Source organism: Trichosurus vulpecula, chromosome 3 (assembly GCF_011100635.1).
Source record: "Trichosurus vulpecula isolate mTriVul1 chromosome 3, mTriVul1.pri, whole genome shotgun sequence".
NCBI lineage: Eukaryota > Metazoa > Chordata > Mammalia > Diprotodontia > Phalangeridae > Trichosurus > Trichosurus vulpecula.
The window spans coordinates 227,962,949-227,987,295 of record NC_050575.1 but is presented as its reverse complement, the minus strand read 5'-3'; the positions used below and the strand labels follow the sequence as shown (position 1 = coordinate 227,987,295).

General features: G+C 37.8%; 1 protein-coding gene across 1 annotated transcript in view; it reads right to left on the bottom strand.

The window, feature by feature from the left end:
* CDH13 (cadherin 13) overlaps positions 1 to 24,347 on the bottom strand; it is a 1,345,123-nt gene that overhangs the window by 38,051 nt on the left and 1,282,725 nt on the right. The window contains exon 11 of the mRNA XM_036749176.1: positions 8,069 to 8,211. Coding sequence (XP_036605071.1) covers positions 8,069 to 8,211 — 143 coding nt within the window. The remainder of the gene's footprint in view (positions 1 to 8,068; positions 8,212 to 24,347) is intronic.

Here is a 24,347-nt window from a genome sequence, read left to right as displayed (position 1 = left end):
AATCTTAGCTACCTCATGGAAAGTTGCATAAAAAGAGACCTCAGTAATCACTCAATCCCATTCATATTTTACTGAGAAAGACCAGTTTTTTCTCGCAAAGAGAGAAAATTACTTTGATATTAGAAAATGACTATATTAAAGCCATATAGTTAGAACTGGGGCACAAACCCAAATCTCCTTATTCCTACCTTGTTGTTATTTGCCTTGTGTATTGGGGTGCTATGCATTGTAGCTATGTATTATAAATGAGCAATATGCTTTCCCCCCATTTACTTGTAGCTAATATGTTTTTGTCTCCCCCCTTTTTTCTACACAAGACTCAAAGTTCACAGAAATTCTGTCAAGATTTTTGATGTGATGAATATCTTACTGGAACTTGAAACAGCACAAGATGGTGGAGGTAACTTCAATTTATTTTTCCTCCATAATTAATATAGGAACTGGGATAAGGGGTGATAAACTGGCCTAATTGGGTTGCCATAGTAACTAACTGCCTGACTTGTTTCATAAGAACATGTTTTAGGTGAAATCATTCTGTGGTAATTTGATCACATGCTCCATGAAGCCTGGAGACAGGTTAAGAGACATGAGAAGAAATTCGCATCACATATTCTTTGATACCTCTTTGCTATTCAAATTTTATATTCCTTCTTTGCAGCCATTTGGTTGTCTTTTGCATATGAAACTAAATAATCTCATTTGTTTTCACCTATGATAAATTGGAATTTTGAACCTTATGCAATATTTCCATTCTGAATCAGCTGGGAGTAGCATAATCCATGCCAGTTTGTTTGAGAAGATTAGGATAGGGCAAGCTAGTATGTGACAGTTATACAGCGAAAATAGTGGAAGCACAATATGAGGCTTGTATTAGTAGGTATAAAATATTAAAAGACCCAGAGGAAAGCATCTTCAATTCATTGGATGGATCTCCTATAAAGCATTTACAAAAGAATCACAAAGGATGAGAAGGCTCTGGAGGATTACGATCTGCAGTGGTCGTTGTGCCAATCCTGATGAGAACATGTATTCATCAAAGTATATTAATCCTTCCTACAATATAAATCTCATCTGCTCCTATGGATTAAAATCACATCTACAAAGATGGCTCCTAAATGTATACACTAAATGCAATTTCTTGCCTGAATTCCTGTTGTGCATTATCAACTGCCAGCTGGTCATCTCTTCCTAGATAGCCTATAAATATCTCAAAGTCAACATGCCCAAAACAGAGCTCACCATTTCTTCACCTTATCTACCACTAAACCTGCCTATTCTCCAAATTTCTTCGTGTATTTTGAGGGCACCACAATACTTCTAATCATTCAAGGTGATCATATGTGCCTCTGCACATGCCGCCCCCCCATGTTTAAAATTGATTTCCTTCTCTCTAACACTGCCCAGAACCCTTGTCTTCCTTTAAAGTTCAGTTTAAATTGAATTTCCTTTATAAAGCTTCCTTTCATTACTCCAGATATTAGTATTCTCTTCTTCCTTGTACAATACTTATCCCCATACTTTTTGGAGACTTTCAATAGAATGGAAGCTTCTTGAAGTCAGTATGTGCAGCACCTAGCACAGTGCCTGACATACAATAGTCATTTAATATATAGTTGTTGAATTAAATTGAATTGAGAAAATGTTGTGGCTCATGGTCACCGTATTTTGTTCCTAGGGGGTCCTACCATTTGCATGCTGCAAAATTTCAGGATGGAATGGGGTATGTAACCGTAAATGATTAATGTGGTAAAGAACGGTCTTGATGCCCTTATATATTCTTATTGCTATGAGACACAACTTGCCTGATGACTAGGAAAGGATTACAATCAAAACCTGGGCAACAGCAGAATATGTTGCCATTCTCAGCAATTATTTTTTCTATGAAAGTGAACACATCTTCCATTCTGTAGACCCACTCTGTGAAATGGTTCCTTGTCAGACACAACCAAGAGTTAGGTGCCAACCAGCCTACTTCCTGAGATTCACATGTTGAGCGACTATCTTTAAGCAAAGGAAACAGAAAGTTTGTAATTAATAACAATATTCTATGCTCCTCATAAGCTTTAAGGCTTACAGAGCTGCTATTGCAAGATCCCTCACTTCCTCTGAGATACATGATGGAAATATTGTGAGACTGTTGAGAGAACAGTTCTTACCAAAAGATGATCTGGTGAGTGACTGCTCAGAGACTGAAATTTCACAAATAGTACCGATAGTCTGGTGAAGGCCTCACTGTTTATAATGTAGAGTTATACCACCTCTCTCAAGATTCATTTGTGGATTAATAAGTGACAGCATGGCTCCAGAAGAGGAAGTTGACTGCTTTAGAAACTTTCCCAAAGTGACTCAAACTGTTTTTATTTCCCTCAAAAATTATAATAACTCTAGCCTTGCATATAAAATGCAATTTTCAAACCCTATTATTTCTGACAATGAATCTAAATTTAGCTCTGTTAGGTTTGAGAAATTTGTGGATAGGAAATTATCTGGGCTGTCACCATGTTTCCCACCATCTTTAATAGGAAAAATGGCAGGGCATGTAAGTAATGATGCTCTAAAGTATATTAGAGATTTGGCTAGATTGTAAGATCCTTGAGGACTGTTTTCACTTCTGACTTTGTATCCCCAGCATCAAGGACAATGATTCCTAGCGCAAGAAGACCGATCGATTGACCAGTAAGTTTTGTTGGTTTTAATAGCACGTATATATCTCTTCATGTTCAACAACAGTAATTCTAAATGACTAATGGAGAGCACTTACACTTCTATCCAGACTTAGAGATCCAATTAGATAAATAAATACATATCATGTATGTTTCTATGTCATGTACTTTTTCCTCATTCATTTTTCAAATCAGAATTTATCTTTCCTTTGAATTATGTGACTGGTCTAAGGTAGTTTCCTGACGCTTTAATTAAGATTACAATATCTGCCTCATACAAGATCCAGGATACTAATGGTCTAGTGTGGTATCATTATTATAACCAATAATTGTAACGTCCCTCCAATGGTGACTTGATAGCAACAGAATCATTAGAAGTCTTTCCCTTAGTCACATCACTTATTGACATCCCACAGATTCACCAGAGCCACAAGGCAAAGGAAGCTATACTTCTCAGGCCACTGCACTTGTTGTAAGTCACATGTGACACACAGTCACATGATATTTACACACCCGCTGTCATGTTGTAGAGACAGACTTGCCAAAGATTTTCCCCTTGATGACTGAAAAAAAATTGTTGCTTAAGAGGGTAGAGGTGTCAAGTATACACACCAGATTTTGTATTTAAATATCTCAATGCTACTAAGTGACTACTTTGTGGGCATTTGGCCCAACTCTTGGCTCTTTTTATTGCTACCTAACACAAATCCCTTATTCCATTCCATGTAAATCCTGCCTTTAGAATGTAGAATGGAATTCTACAAATATAGAATCCTTTGGTGTCCTCCAAACACATTTATTACAATGAGACTCATATATTTTTGACGTGTTTAACTCATAGAAAACATTTGGTTTTATTTAGAACAGTTTGACTTGTTTCTAAACTACCAATTCTTCTTGGCACCATTCTTTTCATGAACAGTTTGAAAGGAAAGCAGATGGGGAATATGCATCAAATTCAATAGAATCATAGTAAAGTGAACAATTTATCATGAGCTCTGTAGATGGTATGCACTTCATTGGGTCAAACCCATTCAGCTGCCCTGGGCCTTTAAAATGACTAGCATTGGGAGCTATTTTTCCTACTATACTAAACAGCCTTGGCAGCAAAAATTCCAGAAACAAGACATATTGGAAGTAGAATGTATATGCATTTATTTGTTTGGCAGATTTATAGCTAAGCTATTACCTGAACATCTCAAAGCCTGGTTTAAGGACCTTAATCAAGGAACATCTAACATCAGAAATATTCAAACCAGGGATACAAAAGAGAACTGGATAGGGGAAAAAATCATCAGAAGAAGCCCAAACAAGTCAAGCACAAATCCAAGTCTCTGGAGTAACATGTCTGATTCCTGCTGACAACTTTGGTGGGTGTTTGGGGGCTTCTTTGCAGACCAATCTCTTTACAAGTGTAATTCCAGAAATGTTATGTGAAATCTCCAGCGGCAGTTTCTAGCCCACAAGGGACAATCAGATTGACACCTGACCTTTCTGAGTGGTTAAATGAGTAGAGATTATAATCCTACCTCGATCTAGCAACCACTAATAGCCATGGCGCTATCCTGCTTTCAGTATATTCCTGAAGGGATTCCATTATTATTACACTCTCAAATATTTTTCCATTTTGCTATTTTCTTTAACATCTTTTATTCTTTTTTTTAAACATAGACCAGCACTTTCCATCCACAGAAACCCTTTAATAAAGATTGGCTATGGTCTGGAGACCTCACCTTATCTTTTCAGAAAATCAGAACCATATAAGGTAAATTATGATATTCATCTCCAAAAATAAAAGAGTAAAAACTTGTCAGTGTGAAAGGTCACGCTTTATTCATCTGTAGAGAAAATAATTTATTGATTAAGTCATTTAACTACAGTGCTGCTTTAGCCAAACATGTAGGTTTTGCTTACATGGAAACCAAATAATTTATCTTAAATTCAATTTTTTTATTTGAGGAAATTGAGGGAGTTAAAGAATATTGTTATACCTCATATATCCCATATCCAAATTTCAGAGTGATAACTCCAATGGAATTAATATATCCTAGGTATTATCTCAGTCTTCCATTAGTGATGTTAAAATGAGATTCCACCATCATTCAGTAATATTTTCTAGTCTCGCCTTGCTATAATTTTTGGGTTTCAAAGCAAAAGCTATGAAAAGATCCTTTATGCCTTTTTAAGTGCCTATTGAACACCCCTGCCATTTTTCCCTTGTTCTTTAAATCAGGGTGGTATTTCACACTAAAAACAAGACTGTAAGCACTTGACAAGTGTTATCTTCTGTGCTTAGATGCTCACTTGATCACCATTACCATTTTAAAATTTCTTCATGTAGATTATAGGAATGTGAGTTTACTAACTATTTATAAACAAATGATGGGTTTTTTTTTTTAGCAAGCAGACAAGCAGAAATCATGAGAAAATGTTTTGCATAGTTTGAATTTGGCCTTGTATGGCTGGGAAGGTAGACTACCTCTACCTGTTGCTTAAAGAGCCTTAACCAAAGACCTGATTATGTTGACCAGAAATCCAGTCAGTTCTGAAGATTGATTCAAGGAATTTTGTCACAATTACAAATCTCAAGAAATCCACATGTTTTATCTGAAAACTGGCCCTGTACGGATCATTTAGTTATTGTTTCCACATTCCTTTAATTGTTCACAAGCACTTGGGGGGAGTGGGACACCTCTTTTTCTGATTTCAAGGAATTGTACCTGTTTATTCTCCTCCTCCCAATGTGGAAAATCGTTAATCTTTCCTCCAATAAGAAATCAGATTTCCTAATTGTGTATCCTGGTTAATTGGTTTCTTTTAATTAGTCTTATTTGATTAATTGTTTTTAATGTATAAGATTCTGCTTCCCCCTGTACTTGTGAATCAGTGCTAAAGCTAAGGGGGTCTGGTCCTGATTTGTTACGCAACTGGCATACTTTGCTTAATGAATCAATATGCTCAGAATCTCAAACTTTTGTTTCCTGTCTTTTCATCTTTCTCTCACCAAAGTTCCCCAAACCATATTACAGCAGAATATATTGAGTAGGAGGGAGGACAGAAGGAGACTAATATAGCATCTTTTATAGTGGTCCAGGCGAGAAGTTTTAATAGCCCAAATACTATTAGCACAGAACATTATAACTTCTGTACATACCGTAAAAAACATATTGTATATCACTATAAAAAAATATCTAATTGATCTTCTTTCATCTGGTTATGTTGGTGGGATAAAACAAGAAATACTGTAGAGCAAATAATTCACAACTGATTAGTCGATAGAGCGGCAAGGAAGAAGAAAGAGTCAAAAACGCGTATAAGTTTATAAAACTTGATAAGTTGGAGAATGTAATCCTTTCGACAGAAATAGCAATGTTTGCAAGAGCACAATTTAGCTTGAACACATTTCTTTTCATTCTCCCTTTGTGGTAACCCAAGAGGTAGGAAGAAACGAATAAACCTCAGAAAAGGGGCAAGCCAGGTTATAGCAGCAGATTCTAAAGAGAAGATTTACATTACTAGAATGAGGCATCTTGGCACCTTAAGTAAACAAGATAAGACAAAACAAAACACTTGATTTGGAGAGAGAGTACAAAAGTTCAAATCCCAGGCATTTGGGATTTGAATAGCTATGTGACCTTGTGCAAATCATTTTACCTTTCTTTGGCTCAGCCTTCACATCCGTTAAAAAAAAAAAAGGTGTGCATGTGTGTGTGCGTGTTTGTGTGACTGAGATGAACTCCATGGTCTTTTCCATCTCTAAGTCTATGATTGTACTCATTTTCTATTTTGTTGTCATTTTTTTCCAACAAGCTGAATGGACTTCAATTTGGAAAACCCAGAATTTAATTCAACATTTATTTATTAAGTGCCTAAAATGTATGAGGCCCTGTACTGGCCATTCAGGATACAAAGAAAAACATAAAGTATGTCCTGCCATCAAGGAACTTATATTCTATTGGTAGAAATGCTGATGAGAGAATTGTGGGCTAGGATACATAAGGGGATTGTAAAAGGGTATTTGATTGCTATAAATCAGCTCAAGTCTTCTTGGCCCTGATGATTTCTATCCCAGGGTACTGAGAGAACTTGTATATATGATATCTGAATTATTGTTAGTAACTTTTTGGAAATTATAAAGAATGGAGAGGCAGACTCTAAAAGAGAAAAGACAAGTAAGTGTTCTCTTTTTCAAAAGAGGAAAATGTTAGATTACAGAAATAGCACCCTATGAAAAGTGATGCTATCCCAGTAAAATTTTTATTAAATAAACACATTATTCTTGTGTACTTTTTAGATCTCTGCCTCTCCCTAAATAGGGTGTCTGACAACCATGAAAACATATCAGGAAACTATATCCAGGATGTAGAGAAACTTGACTTGGTCCTAGCATGAGATATCACAATTACATTGGCTAATACATCTAAACTCTAGAAATCTATCATTGGCGGGACACTTCTGGCTTCTACCTCCTTTAGTGCACCAATTTATTTGTTGAGTGAGAAGGGGAAATCACGTAGTTATTTTGATTTGTACTTCTCTTACTTTTGGTGATGTGGAGAAATATTTTAGATATTGTTATAATTCTTTTGAGAGCTATTTGTTCTTACCTTTTAATCATTAATTCACTGGGGGAAGGTTTTTGGTGTCACATATTTGCATCACTGTCTTTCATGATATATCTTGATATAAAGTCCTTATTAAAGACATTTGATGTAAAATTTTTCTGTACTTGGCTGCTTCCCTTCTTAGTCAATTGCATTATTTTTGTTGGTGCAATAGCCTTTCAATTTAACATGATCATAGATATTTTTTAAACCTTTATCATCTTCTTTAACTCTTATTTGCTTAAGAATTTCCCCCATAGGCACAGACATTCTAAGTTCTATATTTGATTCTCCTCTCCTCTCCTCTTTTCCCCTCTTTCTGTCTTTTCTTTTTTTCTGTCTCTGTCTCTGTGTGTGTGTGTGTGTGTGTGTGTTTCTCTCTGTGTCTGTCTCCTCCTTCCCCCCACTCCCTTTAGTAGGTTATGTTCCATATACATTTTTACTATATTGTGGCATATACTATAAGATGCTGGTTGAAACCTAAATTCTAACAAATCTAGAAAGAAGTTCACCAGACATTGCCTTTCTGTCAGAAAATGGCATCACTCATCAATGATTGCCTTTGAAGGCAAGGATTTTTTTTTAATTTTTGTGGTTATATACCCAATATCCAACATACTGCCTGGCCTATAGTGGACAATTGGCAGATGCTTATTGATTCATCACTGCCTTGAAAAACACATTTAACCTATCATGTAATTTCTACCTATCCAGGACATACTTCCCTTAGAATTTAGAGAGAACAAGAAAGCCTAAATGTTATATATTACTCAAAATATTTTTAAAGTTTTTAGTACTTACCACTATCTATTGCAAGGAAAAGTGCCGTGTATATATTATTGTGGACGAATGGAGATTCACGGTCCAAGACAGCTGCTGTGTCAATTGTCCCATTTATTGGGTTGATGTTTAGCCATCCTGCTGGGTCTTTATAAACAGAGTACCTAAAACAAATAGACATACATATTAAATGTATAGAAATTGATGAATCTTTGAATACCAGAAGGACTACGTGGTTATATTATGGAATGATATAACATGGCATTATTTGTAACATGGAATTCATTTAAGGGTATTATTCGTCTGTCAAGTCTTTCATTAAAAACAAACAAACACAAAAACTTGACCAAGCTTCTCTTTACTAGCAGATCAGACCAAATACGTCCATTTCAGTGGCAGGGTTGACACATATGCCTAAAATCTTGCTGTACTCGTTGCCATTCAGCATATTCTGGATCAGTAGGGATGTGTTTCCCAGACCTACTGACTGGCCTGTGTTTATGTCACATTTACAGATCACAGGCAGTGGCTATTTTCACCACTGACTGAAACCTAAAATTTAAAGCCATCGGGTGCTAAATAACTAACTAAATCAATCATTTTTTTTTCAGAACAAGAAAATACAGAAATGCAAAGCAAATATTACACTGACATGGCTCCAAGCTTCTCGTTTATCCCAAGAAGGTTAAGGCATTAAGACTGATTGCCCTTATGATACCTTATGCTTCTCACTGCATGCAATATTTGCCTTATACTGTCCTATCACACATGGGACAAATTTGAGAGACTTTGCTAGATCACTGTCTGTGGCTCTCTTTCATCTCTTGTCTCCACATCACCCTTTGCTTTATTTTGTGGGGCTAGGAGTGGGGGTGGGAAAAAAAGAGAAAGAGAGATAAAATATCATTTGAAATTTTAATTACAAATTCTTTTAATTTCATTATATTATTATGCATCTGATTTACTAGGAAAATTAAATGGCTTAGATATTACAAAGAACCAGACATGAGTTGTAAAGAAACTTCAGTGCAGCCCAATGATTTCTACCTTCTCCACTGAGGGTGAAATTTTCTCTGACACTGGGTAGACAGAAAAGGTATCAGTATGACTGACTACCATGTTACCAATTTCTTCCTTCATACTCTTCCAAGTAGACCATTAACTTACAGATGAATTTCTGCTCCCCCACCATTTCCATTCTAGAAATACTTATCCCAATATTCATCCCAAGACAGATGGGGAATGTGTCTTCTCATTTGTCTAATAAAGGTGACAGAATCTAATACTTGTTACTGGTGGCATTTCCACCTTCACCTCAAGCTTTCTTAAGAAAGTAATAGTCTAGTTTAACAAATGGGAATGAGTAATTTGAAATAAAACCCTTGGCTTTAACTCACAGTCGCGTTTTACTCAGGAGAAGATGGATATTTCTGACTGTCAAGTCAATGAAAAAAATAAGCATGGACAGCTTCCCTCATGACCAATTTTTAGAGGTCCAGAAAGCAGAAGGGTGGCCCCATTTTAAATCTGGATGTTAATCAACATTCTTTTTATTAGTATTTATAACACTAACATTATAACATAGGGATGGGAGTCCTGTAGATTAAGGAGCTGCAAGATTATTTTTTATCCCTTTTGAATGAATTTCGATCCTATTTGTTTATAGAAAATAACTTTGGATTATGTGGATAGGCAAGCAGATAAGGGCCCAGATTCCTCATAGGTTCTCCTTGACTTCTGAGTGCTCTTCTTATAGTCTTTTAATCCAAAAGCAACCATTAAATGACTACTAAATCAGATGATCAGGCATTGTGCTATCAATGAGGGAGAAAAAGGATAAAAATTGCAACATCCCTATCCAAAAGGTTCCTTTTTTCCAGGGGAGAAAATATGGTTGAGGACAAATATATACAAAATAAATATCAAGTAATTTGGGGGGGGGATGGGTCACTAACAGTTGAGTGTGTCACAGAAACAGTTATTTAGGAGGTGACACTTGATAAGATCTTTGAGATACACTAGAGATTCTAAGTGGCTGAGTTAAGGAGATAAACAATTCCAGGCATAGATTCAGGCAATTAAAAAAAAAGCATAGAGGAGTTTAAATATCAAATGAGGTGGGGGTGGGGAGGCAAATAAGCCAATTTGACTGAAGTGAAGAGTATTTGAAGAGAAATACTGTATACTAGAGCTGGAACGGTAGGTTGGAGCAAAGATATGAAAGACTCTACATGCTCAACAGAGGAGTTTTTTGATCATAGAAGTAACAAGCATCCTCTAGAGCTGAAGGAACAGAGGAATGACAGGATCAGACCCACGTTATAGGAACATAATTTTATCAGCTCTGTGGAGATTGGATAGATGAAGGAGAGAGACTTAAAGCTTAAAAACTAATTAGGTGACTATTGAAATAGTACAGCTATGAGACGCGGAATAGAGAAAGTAGAGATAAAGAGGCAGATGTGAGAGATGTTATGAAGTTCAAATCCAAAAGATTTAGCAAATGATTGGGTTTGTGTAATGAAAGAAAGAGAGAAATACAAGGTGACTGAGAAAGCAAACCTGGGTGACTGGAACGGTGATGATATCTTTGACAGATAAAGGAAAGTTTAGAAGAGGGGTGGGTTGGGGTGAGGGCAGTAATGATTGCTGTTTTAGCCATCTTGAATTAGAGATGCCTGCAGGATGTCCAGTTCAAAACCTCCAACAGGTAACTGGTGGTGAAGGTATACTAGAGCTCAGGTAAAAGAACAGGTCTCAGTATATGTGACTAAGAATTATCTTTTTAGAGATGAAAACTGAATTATAGAAAATGATGAGAGAGACAGAGAAGGAGAGGGAGAGAAAGAGAGAAAGATTTGAACTCATGTCTTTCTGACTCCAGACCTGGCGCTCTATCCACTGTACCACTTAGCTACACCAATATGTATATAAAGAAAGAAACAGATACATAGATATGCACATACATATACATTTTATTGTTAAACTCATTGAAGCTACATAGATATTAAAACGATTATTCCTGGTGGACGAATGAATCAAAGGCTTGGAAGCCACCAATGCAGACATTTAACAAAGTATTAATTGATGACTATAATGATTTTTTTCTCTTTGCCTCCCCATTATAGGATCCTGCTTCTCAATGTCCTCAAATACAAAAGATACATTTCTGGTTTCCTCAGATGAAACTTGGAGCTATAAAATTAATATAATTAGTATTACTCCATTAGGATGACTTTCCAGGTGTGTGATTAGGTATATAAACTTCTTCAGATTGATATGGAGGTCTGGCCACTGCAATACTTCTTTATGATAAAATGACTTTTGAGTTTCAACAACAAACTTACATTTATAATAAACCCCTCAATCTTTTGTAACTTGGAGCTAACAAAACATCTTAACAAAAATAAACAAACAAAAAGACTGAATGTAACTTCCTGGTAAACATTTTGATCATCACAGAATTGCTTTTACAGAGGTTGTGTGTTGTAACAGGAAGAACACAGAAGTAAGAGACTGTTCTGATTGTCCTTCGCTCATTTTTAGTGCCATATTTTCACTGATTTGAAGTATTATGATATAAAAACATCTACCTGTAGAACAGAGGTTAAGTGATAGATTAAAGTATTGCTCATGATGGTGGTAGCAGTCGTAGTAATAGTAGCAGTTGTAGTAATACACAATACTATTTAAACTTTCCTTGGCTCAGGAACTGGCTCAGAGCACTGGCTTTCTTTTTTCCTTAGTACAAAAGGCCATAACTTCCTTTCTGAGGCATCTTACTATGAACTAGCTTGTGGAAAAGTAGCACCATCACCACCATCACCACTGCTATTACTGCCACTATTAATAATAATAATAATAATAATAATAATAATAATTTTATACTAAAACTCCAAGGGCTACTTCCCATTTGGGATACTAATTTCCTGAGTATAAGTAACATTTGTATTACATATGTTTGATTGTAATCCTTTTTGATTGCATGTGGAGTAAATAATTTTATTTAAAGAAAGCTACTTGTAGCCTAGGGATTTTTCCTTCTCTAAATTCAAGGGGTCCCCTACCTCTTACTTCTAACTTCTGTAAGACACTTTGCCTTTCTTTACCCCATGACTCTAAGATAGCTTCTGGCAAGATCATTCCCAAGATCTTTATTTTGACATGAGCTGAAAAGACCATACATCCCAAGATAACCACCACTTCCAAATGTTACAGATCATATGTCATCCTTTGGTTCACTACAGAATTACACATCCTAGATTTGTTTCCATATGACAAGTGCATACATCCAAGGCCACTGAGTGTCCTGACTGTGTTTCTACTCTGAGTTTCCCTAAGTACTAAAGAGGAATAGAGAAAAGAATATAAACAGGCTGGGTATATGTCCCCTCACCAATGAGGAATTATAAATCTTCAAGAATATTTATCTTATATTTAATACATAGTATATATCTTACTGATAAGGACTAAGAGCAGAAATACAGATTTTTCTCTGTTCTATTTCTACCTTCGCGTGAATTCTGTTGCTTGTATAAGTGTGGTTGTTGGAAAAACTGAAAGTCTCCAGACCTGGAGGATCCCAGTGAATAAGAGATTTTATATTCTATGCCCAGTAGGAGTTGGGAAATCTCTGTGGCTTCTCAGAGCAAAACACCCTTCTCTGGACCCCACTCTCCAATATGTATTGCCTTCCCACTTAGAATGTAAGCTCACTGAGGGCAGAGACTTATCTTAAATTTTTTATATTTGTATCCACAGAACTTGGCACACGATGTTTGACAAACACTATAGGTTTAATGAATGGGGTTTTTTGTTCATTCATTCATTTGTTCCATTACTGATTAGTAACACAGATCCTTACAAGAATTTTCCAATTTTACTTATAATTTAACTAATTAAAAAAGAAGAAGAAGGAGGAGGAGGAAGAGGAGGAGGAGAAGTGAAATTTTATTGCCCATGGAAATGAGCTGCTAAAACAATAAGACTGTTAATTGGTTCATTTCTGTGGGAATTCAGTTTCCTTTGCTTTAAATTTCTGGAACAAGTGCAAAGGCAGGAAAATCAGCCAAAGGTGGTATTTCATTCCTGGCTTAATATAAAGTAAGTTTGCAATTAACCCTAGGCTAATTTTAAAACTTGAAGCATATTTAAGTCAGTGATAATTTTTTAGTAGACTGTCTCACTAGTCCCTTATTACCTCCTAAGGAGTAACTTGGAACAGAAAGCAATAATAAATTATGTAGTCCCTCTTTTGAAACATGGCATAAGCAGCACTTTGTTTTGATCACTATTGTCCTGTGTCCATGAACTCCTACAGTGGAGGAAGATTCTATGATAGCACTTCTGCCCTTTGTAGTTCAGGATATAGGATAATAGGATAATAGAATAGGATAATAGATTTAATGTTGGAAAGGGCCTCAGGGGACATATTATCCAACGCCTTCATTTTACCTGTCAGGAAACAGGTCAAAGAAGTCTAAGCGACTTGCCCAAGATCATATAGGTAGGAAGCATCAGATATAGGATTTGAATCTAGGTCTTCTAACTCTAGAGATTTGCCTGTGTGTGTGTGTGTGTGTGTGTGTGTGTGTGTTTCTTTCAATACAGCAATAGTTCTAACCATTAGAGCCATAGCTAGGTCTAGGCAATCAGGTCTTTGTCCTAGGGCACAATATTTAGATAGCACTGGCATCTCTCCTTCACTACTATAGAAATAAATTAACTTAGCAAGTAATTAGCAATAATAATATTTGTCCTTACTCTGTGACACCAGAGCATGTTCCCATACCCCACATGAATACCTCAGCACCCAAACCCATCCTCATGCATTTCCTCAATGGATGCTTCAGAAATAGGTTTATATTGTTCTAGGGACTTCGGCAGCAGGGGATCCCAGATTTTTACTTGTTTTTAAAAAGAGCCTTCTTTTCTAACCCACAAAATTTATGCTCCCCTTGCTAAATTGTGTTTTTTTTCTTAAAACACTGATTTGAGGACACATCATGCTGTTTTCCCTATGTGGCAAAATGACTAGTTTTGGGTCTGTTAAGCATTAATCCCTGGGAGCAGTAAACAGGCTGAAAGCTTTTAAAGACAAGGGAGAAGGAATTAGGCTGAAGAACCCAGACACAAGAGGACTGACAGAAAAGGAGAAGCCTCAGCATGGACCTGAGTTATCACATTTGCATTGCAATAAATTTCTGTTGTGGTTTCTTCCAACTCTGAAATGTGATTCTTTGGTTGTATGAATAATAAGAAGAAATAGCTTCAGGAGGTATGCAATCTTCCCTTTGTGGAAGCCCAGACACAAGCTGATTGGGAATGAGTGTTCCTTTTTCTTATTTTTATTAAAAACAAAAAAAGGAATATGTATAATCAACCTATTTGAGATAAGAGTAGACTCTTTCAGTATCTTACAAGGCCATAATTAACAGGTGACACTCTGTCTGTTGGAATGAGGACAAGAAAAGTAGAAGAATCAGTCTGGCCCTTACCAAGTTAGTACAGAACTTCTGTTAGTACACAAATGGTCTAGAATGAGTCATCAATTTATGGATTTCTTTCATTAACATAGCAGGGCTCTCTTAGTTCAATACTAATGGCCCTGAGGAGAGCAATGCATCTGTATTTATTTACCAGGGCTATCTATTTTTTTTTCCTTCACAACAGATTTACTATCCCTAGCATGAGCTTCCAGTGTAGAAACTAAGAATGAGTCCATTGTTTCCAAGTTTCCAATATGGAAGGCAGAAAAGAAGAAACTTATTACTGAAGCATGGAACTTTATTTGACCAAAAGTAAAGAAAGAGCTTCTGGAGTTGTGTCTAGTGACATTTTGTCTTGTTGCTCTCTTGTCTGTGGGTTGCAGAAGAAATAAGGGCCAGTTGTTTCTTTTATTTCACTCTGTCTCTTTTGCTACCTCAGGAGCAGGAATGGGGAGGCTCTTCCCCTTTAATTTCTCATAAAGTCACTAGCTTCCACTTGCTCCAATCTAATTTTTAAGGCAGTATTTTCTTCAGTGGGCTTTTGGACCTTCTTTCCCATTTGGCTAATTCTGCCTTTCAAAGCATTCTTCTCCTCGTTGGCTTTTTGGAGCTCTTTTGCCATTTGAGTTAGTCTATTTTTAAGGTGTTATTTTCTTCAGTGTTTTTTGGGGTCTCCTTTGGCAAGTCATTGACTTGTTTTTCATGGTTTTTTCACATCACTCTCATTTCTCTTCCCAATTTTTCCTCTACTTCTCTAACTTGCTTTTCCAAATCCTTTCTGAGCTCTTCCATGGCCTGAGACCAGTTCATGTTTTTCTTGGAGGCTTTTGATGTAGGCTCTTTGACTTTATTGACTTCTGGCTGTATGTTTTGATCTGCTTTGTCACCAAAGAAAGATTCCAAATTCTGAGTCTGAATCTGAGTCTGTTTTTGCTGCCTGTTCATGTTCCCAGCCAACTACTTAACCCTTGAGATTTCATTGGAGTATGACTACTTGTACAGCAGAGTACTTTGTCCAAAGCTTGAGGGGCTGTGCTGTTGTTTTCAGATCAAGCTCTGCCACAGCACCACTGCTCCTCCCCCAAGAACTGCCAACCTGGACCGTGACTCAGATCTAAGCAGGCTCTGCACTGCCACTCTGATCCACCACTTAATTCCTCCCACCAGGTGGGCCTGGGGCTGGAAGCAACTGCAGCTGTAGTTCTGTCCTAAGAGCTGCACCACCTCTGCTGCCTCTGGGGTGGTGGCCAAACTGCGAACTCCTTTCACTCTGTCCCTGCAGCTTTTCCCACTAACCTTCTCTGTTGTCTTTGGTGTTTGTGGGTTGAGAAGTCTGGTAACTGCCACAGCTCACTGATTCAGGGCACTATGGCCTCTTCTGCGCAGCTCCCAGTCTGCTTGTTCTGGGCGTGGCTCATGTTGGGCTCTGCTCCACTCTGCTCCTAGCTCCATGGGATAGATCTTACCCAGAGACCATCCAGGCTGTCCTGGGCTGGAGCCCTGCTTCCCTCTGCTATTTCGTAGGTTCTGCAGTTCTAGAATTTGTTCAGAGCCATTTTTATAGATGTTTGGAGGGTCATGGGGCAGAGCTTTAGGTACGTCCCTGCTTTCCAGCTGCCATCTTGGCTCTGCCACCCACCCCCTTCAATTTCTTCATTGCCTTATAGCTGCAAATGAAGTAGTGTTCCTGATCCTATTTTTCTTCCTTTTACTTCTGGTGGTCTAGAATAATTCTAGGCTCATATTGTGGCAAGATGGCGGCTGGAAAGCAGGGACCAGCCTGAGCTCCCTGCCGAGCCCCGCCAAAAACCTATAAAAATGGCTCTGAACCAATTCTAGAACGGCAGAACCCACAGAACAGCAGAGGGAAGCAGGGCTCCAGCCCAGGACAGCCTGGATGGTCTCTGGGTGATGTCTATCCCGCACGGAGCTGGGAGCTGGGAGCTGGGAACAGAGTGGAGCAGAGCCCAGCCTGAGCGGTGTGGACCAACAAGACCAGCAACCGGGCAGAGCATGCCCTAGCGCCCTGATTCAGTGAGCTGCGGCAGTTACGAGACTTCTCAAACCACAAACACCAAAGACTGCGGAGACCGTTAGTGGGAAAAGCTGCGGGAGTGGAAGGAGTTCGCGGTTCGGCTTCCAGCCCCGGGGGCAGCGGAGGTGGGGCAGCTACGGCTGCTGCTGCTTCTGGCTCCAGGCCCACCTGGTGGGAGGAATTAAGCAGCGGATCAGAGCAGGGGTGCACAGCCTGCCGAAGTTCTGAGCCCAGTTTGGGTTGGGGGTCCTTGGGTAAGGAGCAGTGCTGGTGTGGCAGAGCTGGCACCTCCCCCCCAAACGTGGAACATAGAACTCTGTAGTCTATAAGCAGTCATACCCCACTGAAAAACTCAAAGGTCAAGTTAGTTGGCTGGGATTATGGCCAGGCAGCGAAAACGCACCGAGATTCAGTCTCAGACTCTGCATTCTTTCTTTGCTGACAAAGAAGACCAAAACATACAGACAGAAGAAATTAATAAAGTCAAAGAGCCTACAACAGAAACCTCCAAGAAAAACATGAACTGGTCCCAGGCCATGGAAGAGCTCAAAAAGGATTTGGAAAAGCAAGTTAGAGAAGTAGAGGAAAAATTGGGAAGAGAAATGAGAAGGATGCGAGAAAACCATGAAAAACAAGTCAATGACTTGCTAAAGGAGACCCAAAAAAATACTGAAAAATACACTGAAGAAAACAACACCTTAAAAAATAGATTAACTCAAATGGCAAAAGAGCTCCAAAAAGCCAATGAGGAGAAGAATGCCCTGAAAGGCAGAATTAGCCAAATGGAAAAGGAGGTCCAAAAGACCACTGAAGAAAATACTACTTTAAAAATTAGATTGGAGCAAGTGGAAGCTAGTGACTTTATGAGAAATCAGGATATTATAAAACAGAACCAAAGGAATGAAAAAATGGAAGACAATGTGAAATATCTCATTGGAAAAACCACTGACCGGGAAAATAGATCCAGGAGAGATAATTTAAAAATTATTGGACTACCTGAAAGCCATGATCAAAAAAAGAGCCTAGATACCATCTTTCAAGAAATTATCAAGGAGAACTGCCCTGATATTCTAGAGCCACAGGGCAAAATAGAAATTGAAAGAATCCATCGATCGCCTCCTCAAATAGATCCCAAAAAGAAATCTCCTAGGAATATTGTCGCCAAATTCCAGAGCTCCCAGATCAAGGAGAAAATACTGCAAGCAGCCAGAAAGAAACAATTTGAGTATTGTGGAAACCCAATCAGAATAACCCAGGATCTGGCAGCTTCTACATTAAGAGATCGAAGGGCTTGGAATGCGATATTCTGGAGGTCAATGGAGCTAGGATTAAAACCTCGAATCACCTACCCAGCAAAACTGAGTATCATGCTCCAAGGCAAAATATGGATTTTCAATAAAATAGAGGACTTTCAAGCTTTCTCAGTGAAAAGACCAGAACTGAATAGAAAATTTGACTTTCAAACATAAGAATCAAGAGAAGCATGAAAAGGTAATCAAGAAACAGAAATTGCAAGGGACTTACTAAAGTTGAACTGTTTTGTTTACATTCCTACATGGAAAGAGGACATGGATGATTCATGAGACCTCAGTATTAGGGTAGCTGAAGGGAATATGCATATATATATATATATGTTTATGTATATATAAAAGTGAATGTGTATGTATGTATATATCTATGTGTATATATATGTGTGACACAGGGTGAGTTGAAGATGAAGGGAAGATATCTAAAAGAAATAAAATGAAATTAAGGGATGAGAGAGCATCATACTGAGAGAGGGAGATAGGGAGAGATAGAATGGGGTGGATTATCTCACATAAAGGTGGCAAGAGGAAGCAGTTTTGTGGGAGGAGGGGAGAGGGCAGGTGAGGGGGGAATGAGTGAACCTTGCGCTCATCAGATTTGGCCTGAGGAGGGAATACCATACATACTCAGTTGTGTATCTTACCCCAGAGGAAAGAAGAGGGAGGAAGATAAAAAAAAATAAAAGGGGGGGGATGATGGAGGGGAGGGCAGATGGGGGTGAAGGTAATCAAAAACCAACACTTTGGAAAGGAGACAGGGTCAAGGGAGAAAATTCAATAAAGCGGGATGGGTTGGGAAGGAGCAAAAGGTAGTTAGTCTTTCACAACATGAGTATTGTGGAAGGGTTATACATAATGATACACATGTGGCCTAGGTTGAATTGCTCAACTTCTTAGGGAGGGTGGGTGGGAAGGGAAGAGGGGAGAGAATTTGGAACTCAAAGGTTTAAAATTAGATGTTCAAAAACAAAAAAAAAAGTTTTTGCATGCAATTAAAAAATAAGATACACAGGCAATGGGGCATAGAAATTTATCTTGCCCTACAAGAAAGGAAGGGAAAAGGGGATGAGAGAGGAGGGGGGTGATAGAGGGGAGGGCTGACTGGGGAACAGGGCAACTAGAATATACGCCATCTTGGAGTGGGGGGGGAGGGTAGAAATGGGGAGAAAATTTGTAATTCAAACTATTGTGAAAATCAATGCTGAAAACTAAATATGTCAAATAAATAAATTTAAATTTAAAAAAAAAAGAATAATTCTAGGCCAACCTCTTGACCTTGTTTACTATACTAAGTCTGACATCTAGATTTGAGTTGAGTAATACAAGCTTGATTTTTAACTTTCTCTTCCCTTTCCTGTCCTAGAAAGGTTTACAAAAATGCATGCCCGGAAATGCCCATCTGGACCTAGCAGGAATAATTAAAAGCCATTCCCTTTCCAGGAATAATCATATGCTTTTTATTTCTAGGATTATTATTAAGAGTTAGATTCTTATTATATAGAAGTTAGTGTTAATTAATAGGTATATTGTTTAAATAATGATTCGCTTAAAGATCTCTGTGCATTGTCTTTAAATTCATACTCAAAAGTACACTTATTCCTGAACTAAGAATTCTCTTAAAGTTTACATTCTTATATCCTGTGTTCGTTCTCTCTCTCTCTCTCTCTCTCTCTCTCTCTCTGTTTCTCTCATTATTTTGTGGTCTCAATGTCATAGCAACATTGGTGCAATAATAGCAGACACAAAGGATCTCTGGATTCTTGATATCTGGAGGTATTTTGGGACACAATATATTCAAAATCTCATAGAAATTGGGGGTCGCCTCTTAGTCCCTAACCTCATTAATACTTTATTTTATCATCTCTACCCTTTATGACTTCCTATAACCTAATATATGAACATACATATATACATATGCATATGCATATTCATACATATAGACATGCATGTGTATCTATATACATATGTATATACATAAGCATGTATGTGTATACATATTTTCCCCTTTGGAGACCCATCTGGTGCTTATTTTCTAAGCTGTGGTTTCCTGCTAGCAATCCAAGTGGGGAGAAGAAATATGGTTAATATAGGTTTGTAATATCTTTTCTTTGCTACCTACCTAGAGGGGACAATGCGGATTGATGAAATGAGTGAAGCTTCTACTCACCCAGAGGGAGAATGTGAATGGAAGATTTGAAGTCTTCTTCCCTGACCCTTAGCTCTCATCGAAATAGAAGGGAGAATTCAGATAGCAGATATAATCTCTTCCTTTTCCCCACCCCACTGAAAAGGGAACAGCCTACAAGGCTGCCCTTTTGTTTCTGTGCTGATAAACATTATTGCAAGATCAGTCTTTTCACCACTTGGCCTCCATAGCTTATTTAAATTTTTGACATTTTCCAAATTGTCTTTTTTATAAACCTTCTGGTACAAAAAAAATCAGAGTAGAGGATGTTTTTGGTGCTTTCAGAACTAAAAATGCCTTTGCCTCATTAAATTGGGATTTCAAGACCATTTATCTATGGACTGAACTTGGCTTGTTGTAGAAAAAAATAAAATTTAGAATTGCACTGATTTCAATTCATTCAATGGACATCAGGATCCTCAGTGAGTAGAGGTCCGGGTCTGAGTAGAATACCATTAGTGTGAAGGACCATATAGACAAGATTAGGTTACTTATCAGAGCTATAGTCTTGCACTGGATGCAGCAAACAGATCTGCTTCTATCGAGGTCCTCGGCTTGATTGTGAATAGTAGCTACCAAGCACTAAGTGCTATAGTGAACAGAGCGTTGGGCCTAGAAACAGGAAAATCTGAGTTCAAATCCTTCCTCGGCTTTTTAGTATCAGTGTGGCCATGAGCAAGAAACTTAACTTGCATCAGCCTCAGTTTCCTCATCTTAAAATAAGGATAATAATAGTACCAAACTCACAGGGTTGTTATGAAGATCAAATAAGATAACAAAAATTGAGTGCTTTGTAAGCCTCAAAGCCCTATATAAATTTGTTATCACTATAATAATTTCATCTCAGGACCTGATGATATTGATGCTATGGCATTCCCAACAATCTAGGCCTAGCCAACCCAGTGGAATTGGCTGTGGGTATGGCAGGAAAATAGAAGACACATTGAATGTACAGAGTACTTGCCCCCACTAGGATTTGAGAAAAGCCAAATTAGCACTAAAATATCCTTGGATGTCAAATTGAAATGCAGCCTTGTTAATGTTTGTGGACAACAAGTTACTACAGAGCAATAAGTTGTGATCTTCATGTAAGACTATGGGGTTTGGGGTCTGTTATAAGGACAAACCAATGCAGCAAAATAAACCCTCAATATACAGAGACAGAACCACAAGTGAAGCTAAGGATTATTTGTCAGAATTTGTGTCATCTTTTACTATTATTTTTTTAAAGCTCAGCAATATCCTATCAGATCATCCCATAGAACAGACAATGAAATAAGAAAAAAAGTTATGAAGTCTAGAAACTGACAAAAAGGAAGGAATTGCATTTTAATAAGATCTCATAATTCAAAGGATATATGGAGGTCTGATTGTACAGGAATTTCCTATATAACATCCCCAACGAGTCAATCAGTCAATCAATCAATTAGTTAATAAGCACTTAGTATGTTCCTAATATGTACCAGACACTACTTGAGGTGCTGAAGATTCTGAGGACAAGAGCAAAGAGCGTATATTCTATTAGAGAGAGAACCTTCAGACAGACAGATAGATATACATAGAACACATATGAAAAATATACAAGGTCAGCAGAGAAGCCATTTGTAGCTGGGAGAAATGAAAAAAGCCTCATATAGAAGATGGAGCTTGAACTGAGTTTTGAGGCAAATCATAGAGCCTTCACTCAAAGATTTATTATAAGCAACTCACTATTTTGTGAGTCAGCTATACTAACAGCTCTAATTGTTAGGAAGTGAACTGTTTGCAAGTTCCATTCACTGATCCTAATGCTACCTACTTTGACCAAACAGAAAAAGTCTAATTGTAGAAATTCTAATTTCTTCCAAATATCTAAGGGGAAGAAAGTATATGAAAGAAAAAAGTCCATACATCTCTCTCAATAATTCCCAGTCAAGAGAAAAGATTTCTCCATCGGACAAGTTGCCATGGTGCATCACCCAATTTATTCATAAGGGGACTCCAAAATGACACTGTTTCTATCTGAAGAAGTAGAGAAGGCTCTAATAAGTTAGGTATGGAGAGAGAGAGAGAAAGAGAGAGAGAGAGAGAGAGAGAGAGAGAGAGAGAGAGAGAGAGAGAGGGAGAGAGAGAGAGAGAGAGAGAGAGAGATGTGGATATGGATAATAGACATAGAAGTGGTCAACAGAACCATATATTTATAATCAGCCTAGAACGTGTGCCAACACAGACTGTAGCACCACTGTGGGGCTTACTTCCCCTGAAGTAGAGAGGAGGAGGATGACAATGATCAATAGTAATATATGCTACCAGGTGTTGGTGTTGGTACTCACAGTAGTCCCTTTGAGACTCCTGATGGAAAATGCTAACCATATTCAGAAAAAGAATTATGGAATCTGAATGCAGGTCAAAACATACTATTTTCACTTTTATGTTGTCTTTTTCTTTCTCATGGTTTTTTACCTTTTGTTCTGATTAATATGATTGTACATGTATAGCTTATAACAGATTGCTTGCCATCTTGGGGAAAGGAGAAGGGAGGAATGGAGGAAGAAAAAAATTGGAACTCAAAATCTTATAAAAGTGAGTATTGAAAACCAAAAATAATAAATAAATTTTATATATTGAAAAAAAGGAGTCCCTCTGAGGCACACTTATGCATATATCTGATTTTTTGTGACTTGGCTTAATCTCCCATCCTGAGAAAGACTACTCAGAGATGATCATCTTCATGGACAGACCCTGACATGTGAAGACTGATTGGAAATTAATGTTCACCCCACTTTAGAAATGGCCACCTTTCTACATGTTCATCATTGGTGAATAAGCACACTTTAAGCTGTGATAACTGATCTTCCAATGAAGAGAGATCTGCTTCTTGCCACAATGAGGGACACATGGAAGGCCTTATTTCTGGGGCTTCCCAAAAGAATTGAACTTTGACTTTAACTTTTCCCTTACCTAACAGATCTTATCCTTGTGTGGGAAGAGGAAAGGATAGTGGACCTCTTTTTCTGTTATACTGTGAAAACTGTTAATAAAATGATTCAGAATTCTGAGATGGATCTCTCAGGCTATACATTGCTGCAATTAGAATACATATGTGTGAATACACAATACAAGTGACTTGGTGCTCAGATGTGAATATCTGAAAGAAGCAGGTACATCATATACAGTCCCCTCCTCATTGTTGAGTTACACTTCTCTTTATTCCATGAACAGAAGCTACTCCTAACCCCACCTCTTACAGATATTACCCCTCATGGAGGTGACAAAAATGGAGAATGACTACATTAGTGAGGAAGCTAGAAGACATTAACTCTGAATTTCCCATACTTTGTGGACTATCTTAATCAGTTTGTTTCTCCTTGTTTTCAACTTTGGGGACTTACGGACTTTGGTTTGCTACTTTTAGACAGCTTTTTAGTTAATGCTAGAAGGGCATACATTTTATTTGGAAGTCATAAGTAAAGATATTTTTAATTTGATAGTTTTAGTGTACACATAATTTGCTACAGCATTGAACAATTATGCATGCTTCCATTGATCAGCAACTGAGCAATTTTTGTTATTGAGTCTTTCCAGTTGTGTCCAATTTTCTGTCACCCCATTTGGGATTTTCTTGGCAAAGATACAGGAGTGGTTTGCCATTTCCTTCTCCAACTCGTTTTACAGTTGAGCAAACTGAGGCAAACAGGGTTAAGTGACTTACCCAAGGTCACACAGTTAGTAAATGTCTGCAGCTAGATTTGAACTCACAAAGATGAGTCTTCCTGACTCCAAGCCCAGCACTCTATCCACCGTACTACCTAGCAATAATTACCCATAAATCTATAAGTTAATAAAACAATATCAATGTCCTGCTGAATTCAACAAAATGTAACCTTTCTCATTGTATCAGGTGGCATTTCAGCAGCCTACTATTTGACACTTCTGAATAGTGGCTATTTCTTCAGTATTGTTTTTTCTTATTATTGAGAGGCCTTTTGAGATACTAATCCATATTCCTGTTCAACCTCTTTCCTTATCTCGATGGGCTATACTTAGTGAAAGCATAAGCCAGGAAGACAAATTACTCCTCTGGGGAAGTGAATCCATAAGTTTCATGTGTTTATTGAACTTGTTTTTATTTATGTACTCTGTGCTCTTTGCTCCTGGACAAGGACACCTGAACACAACTCAAACCAAACCTAACAGGACTATTGGCTCCTTGAACAGTATTAGGTGAAGCATGGCTTTCATGACATTGAAAAGGCTGGCTAAGGCTTGGCATCCATAAGCTTGAATTATTCCCTAAAGTTCAAGG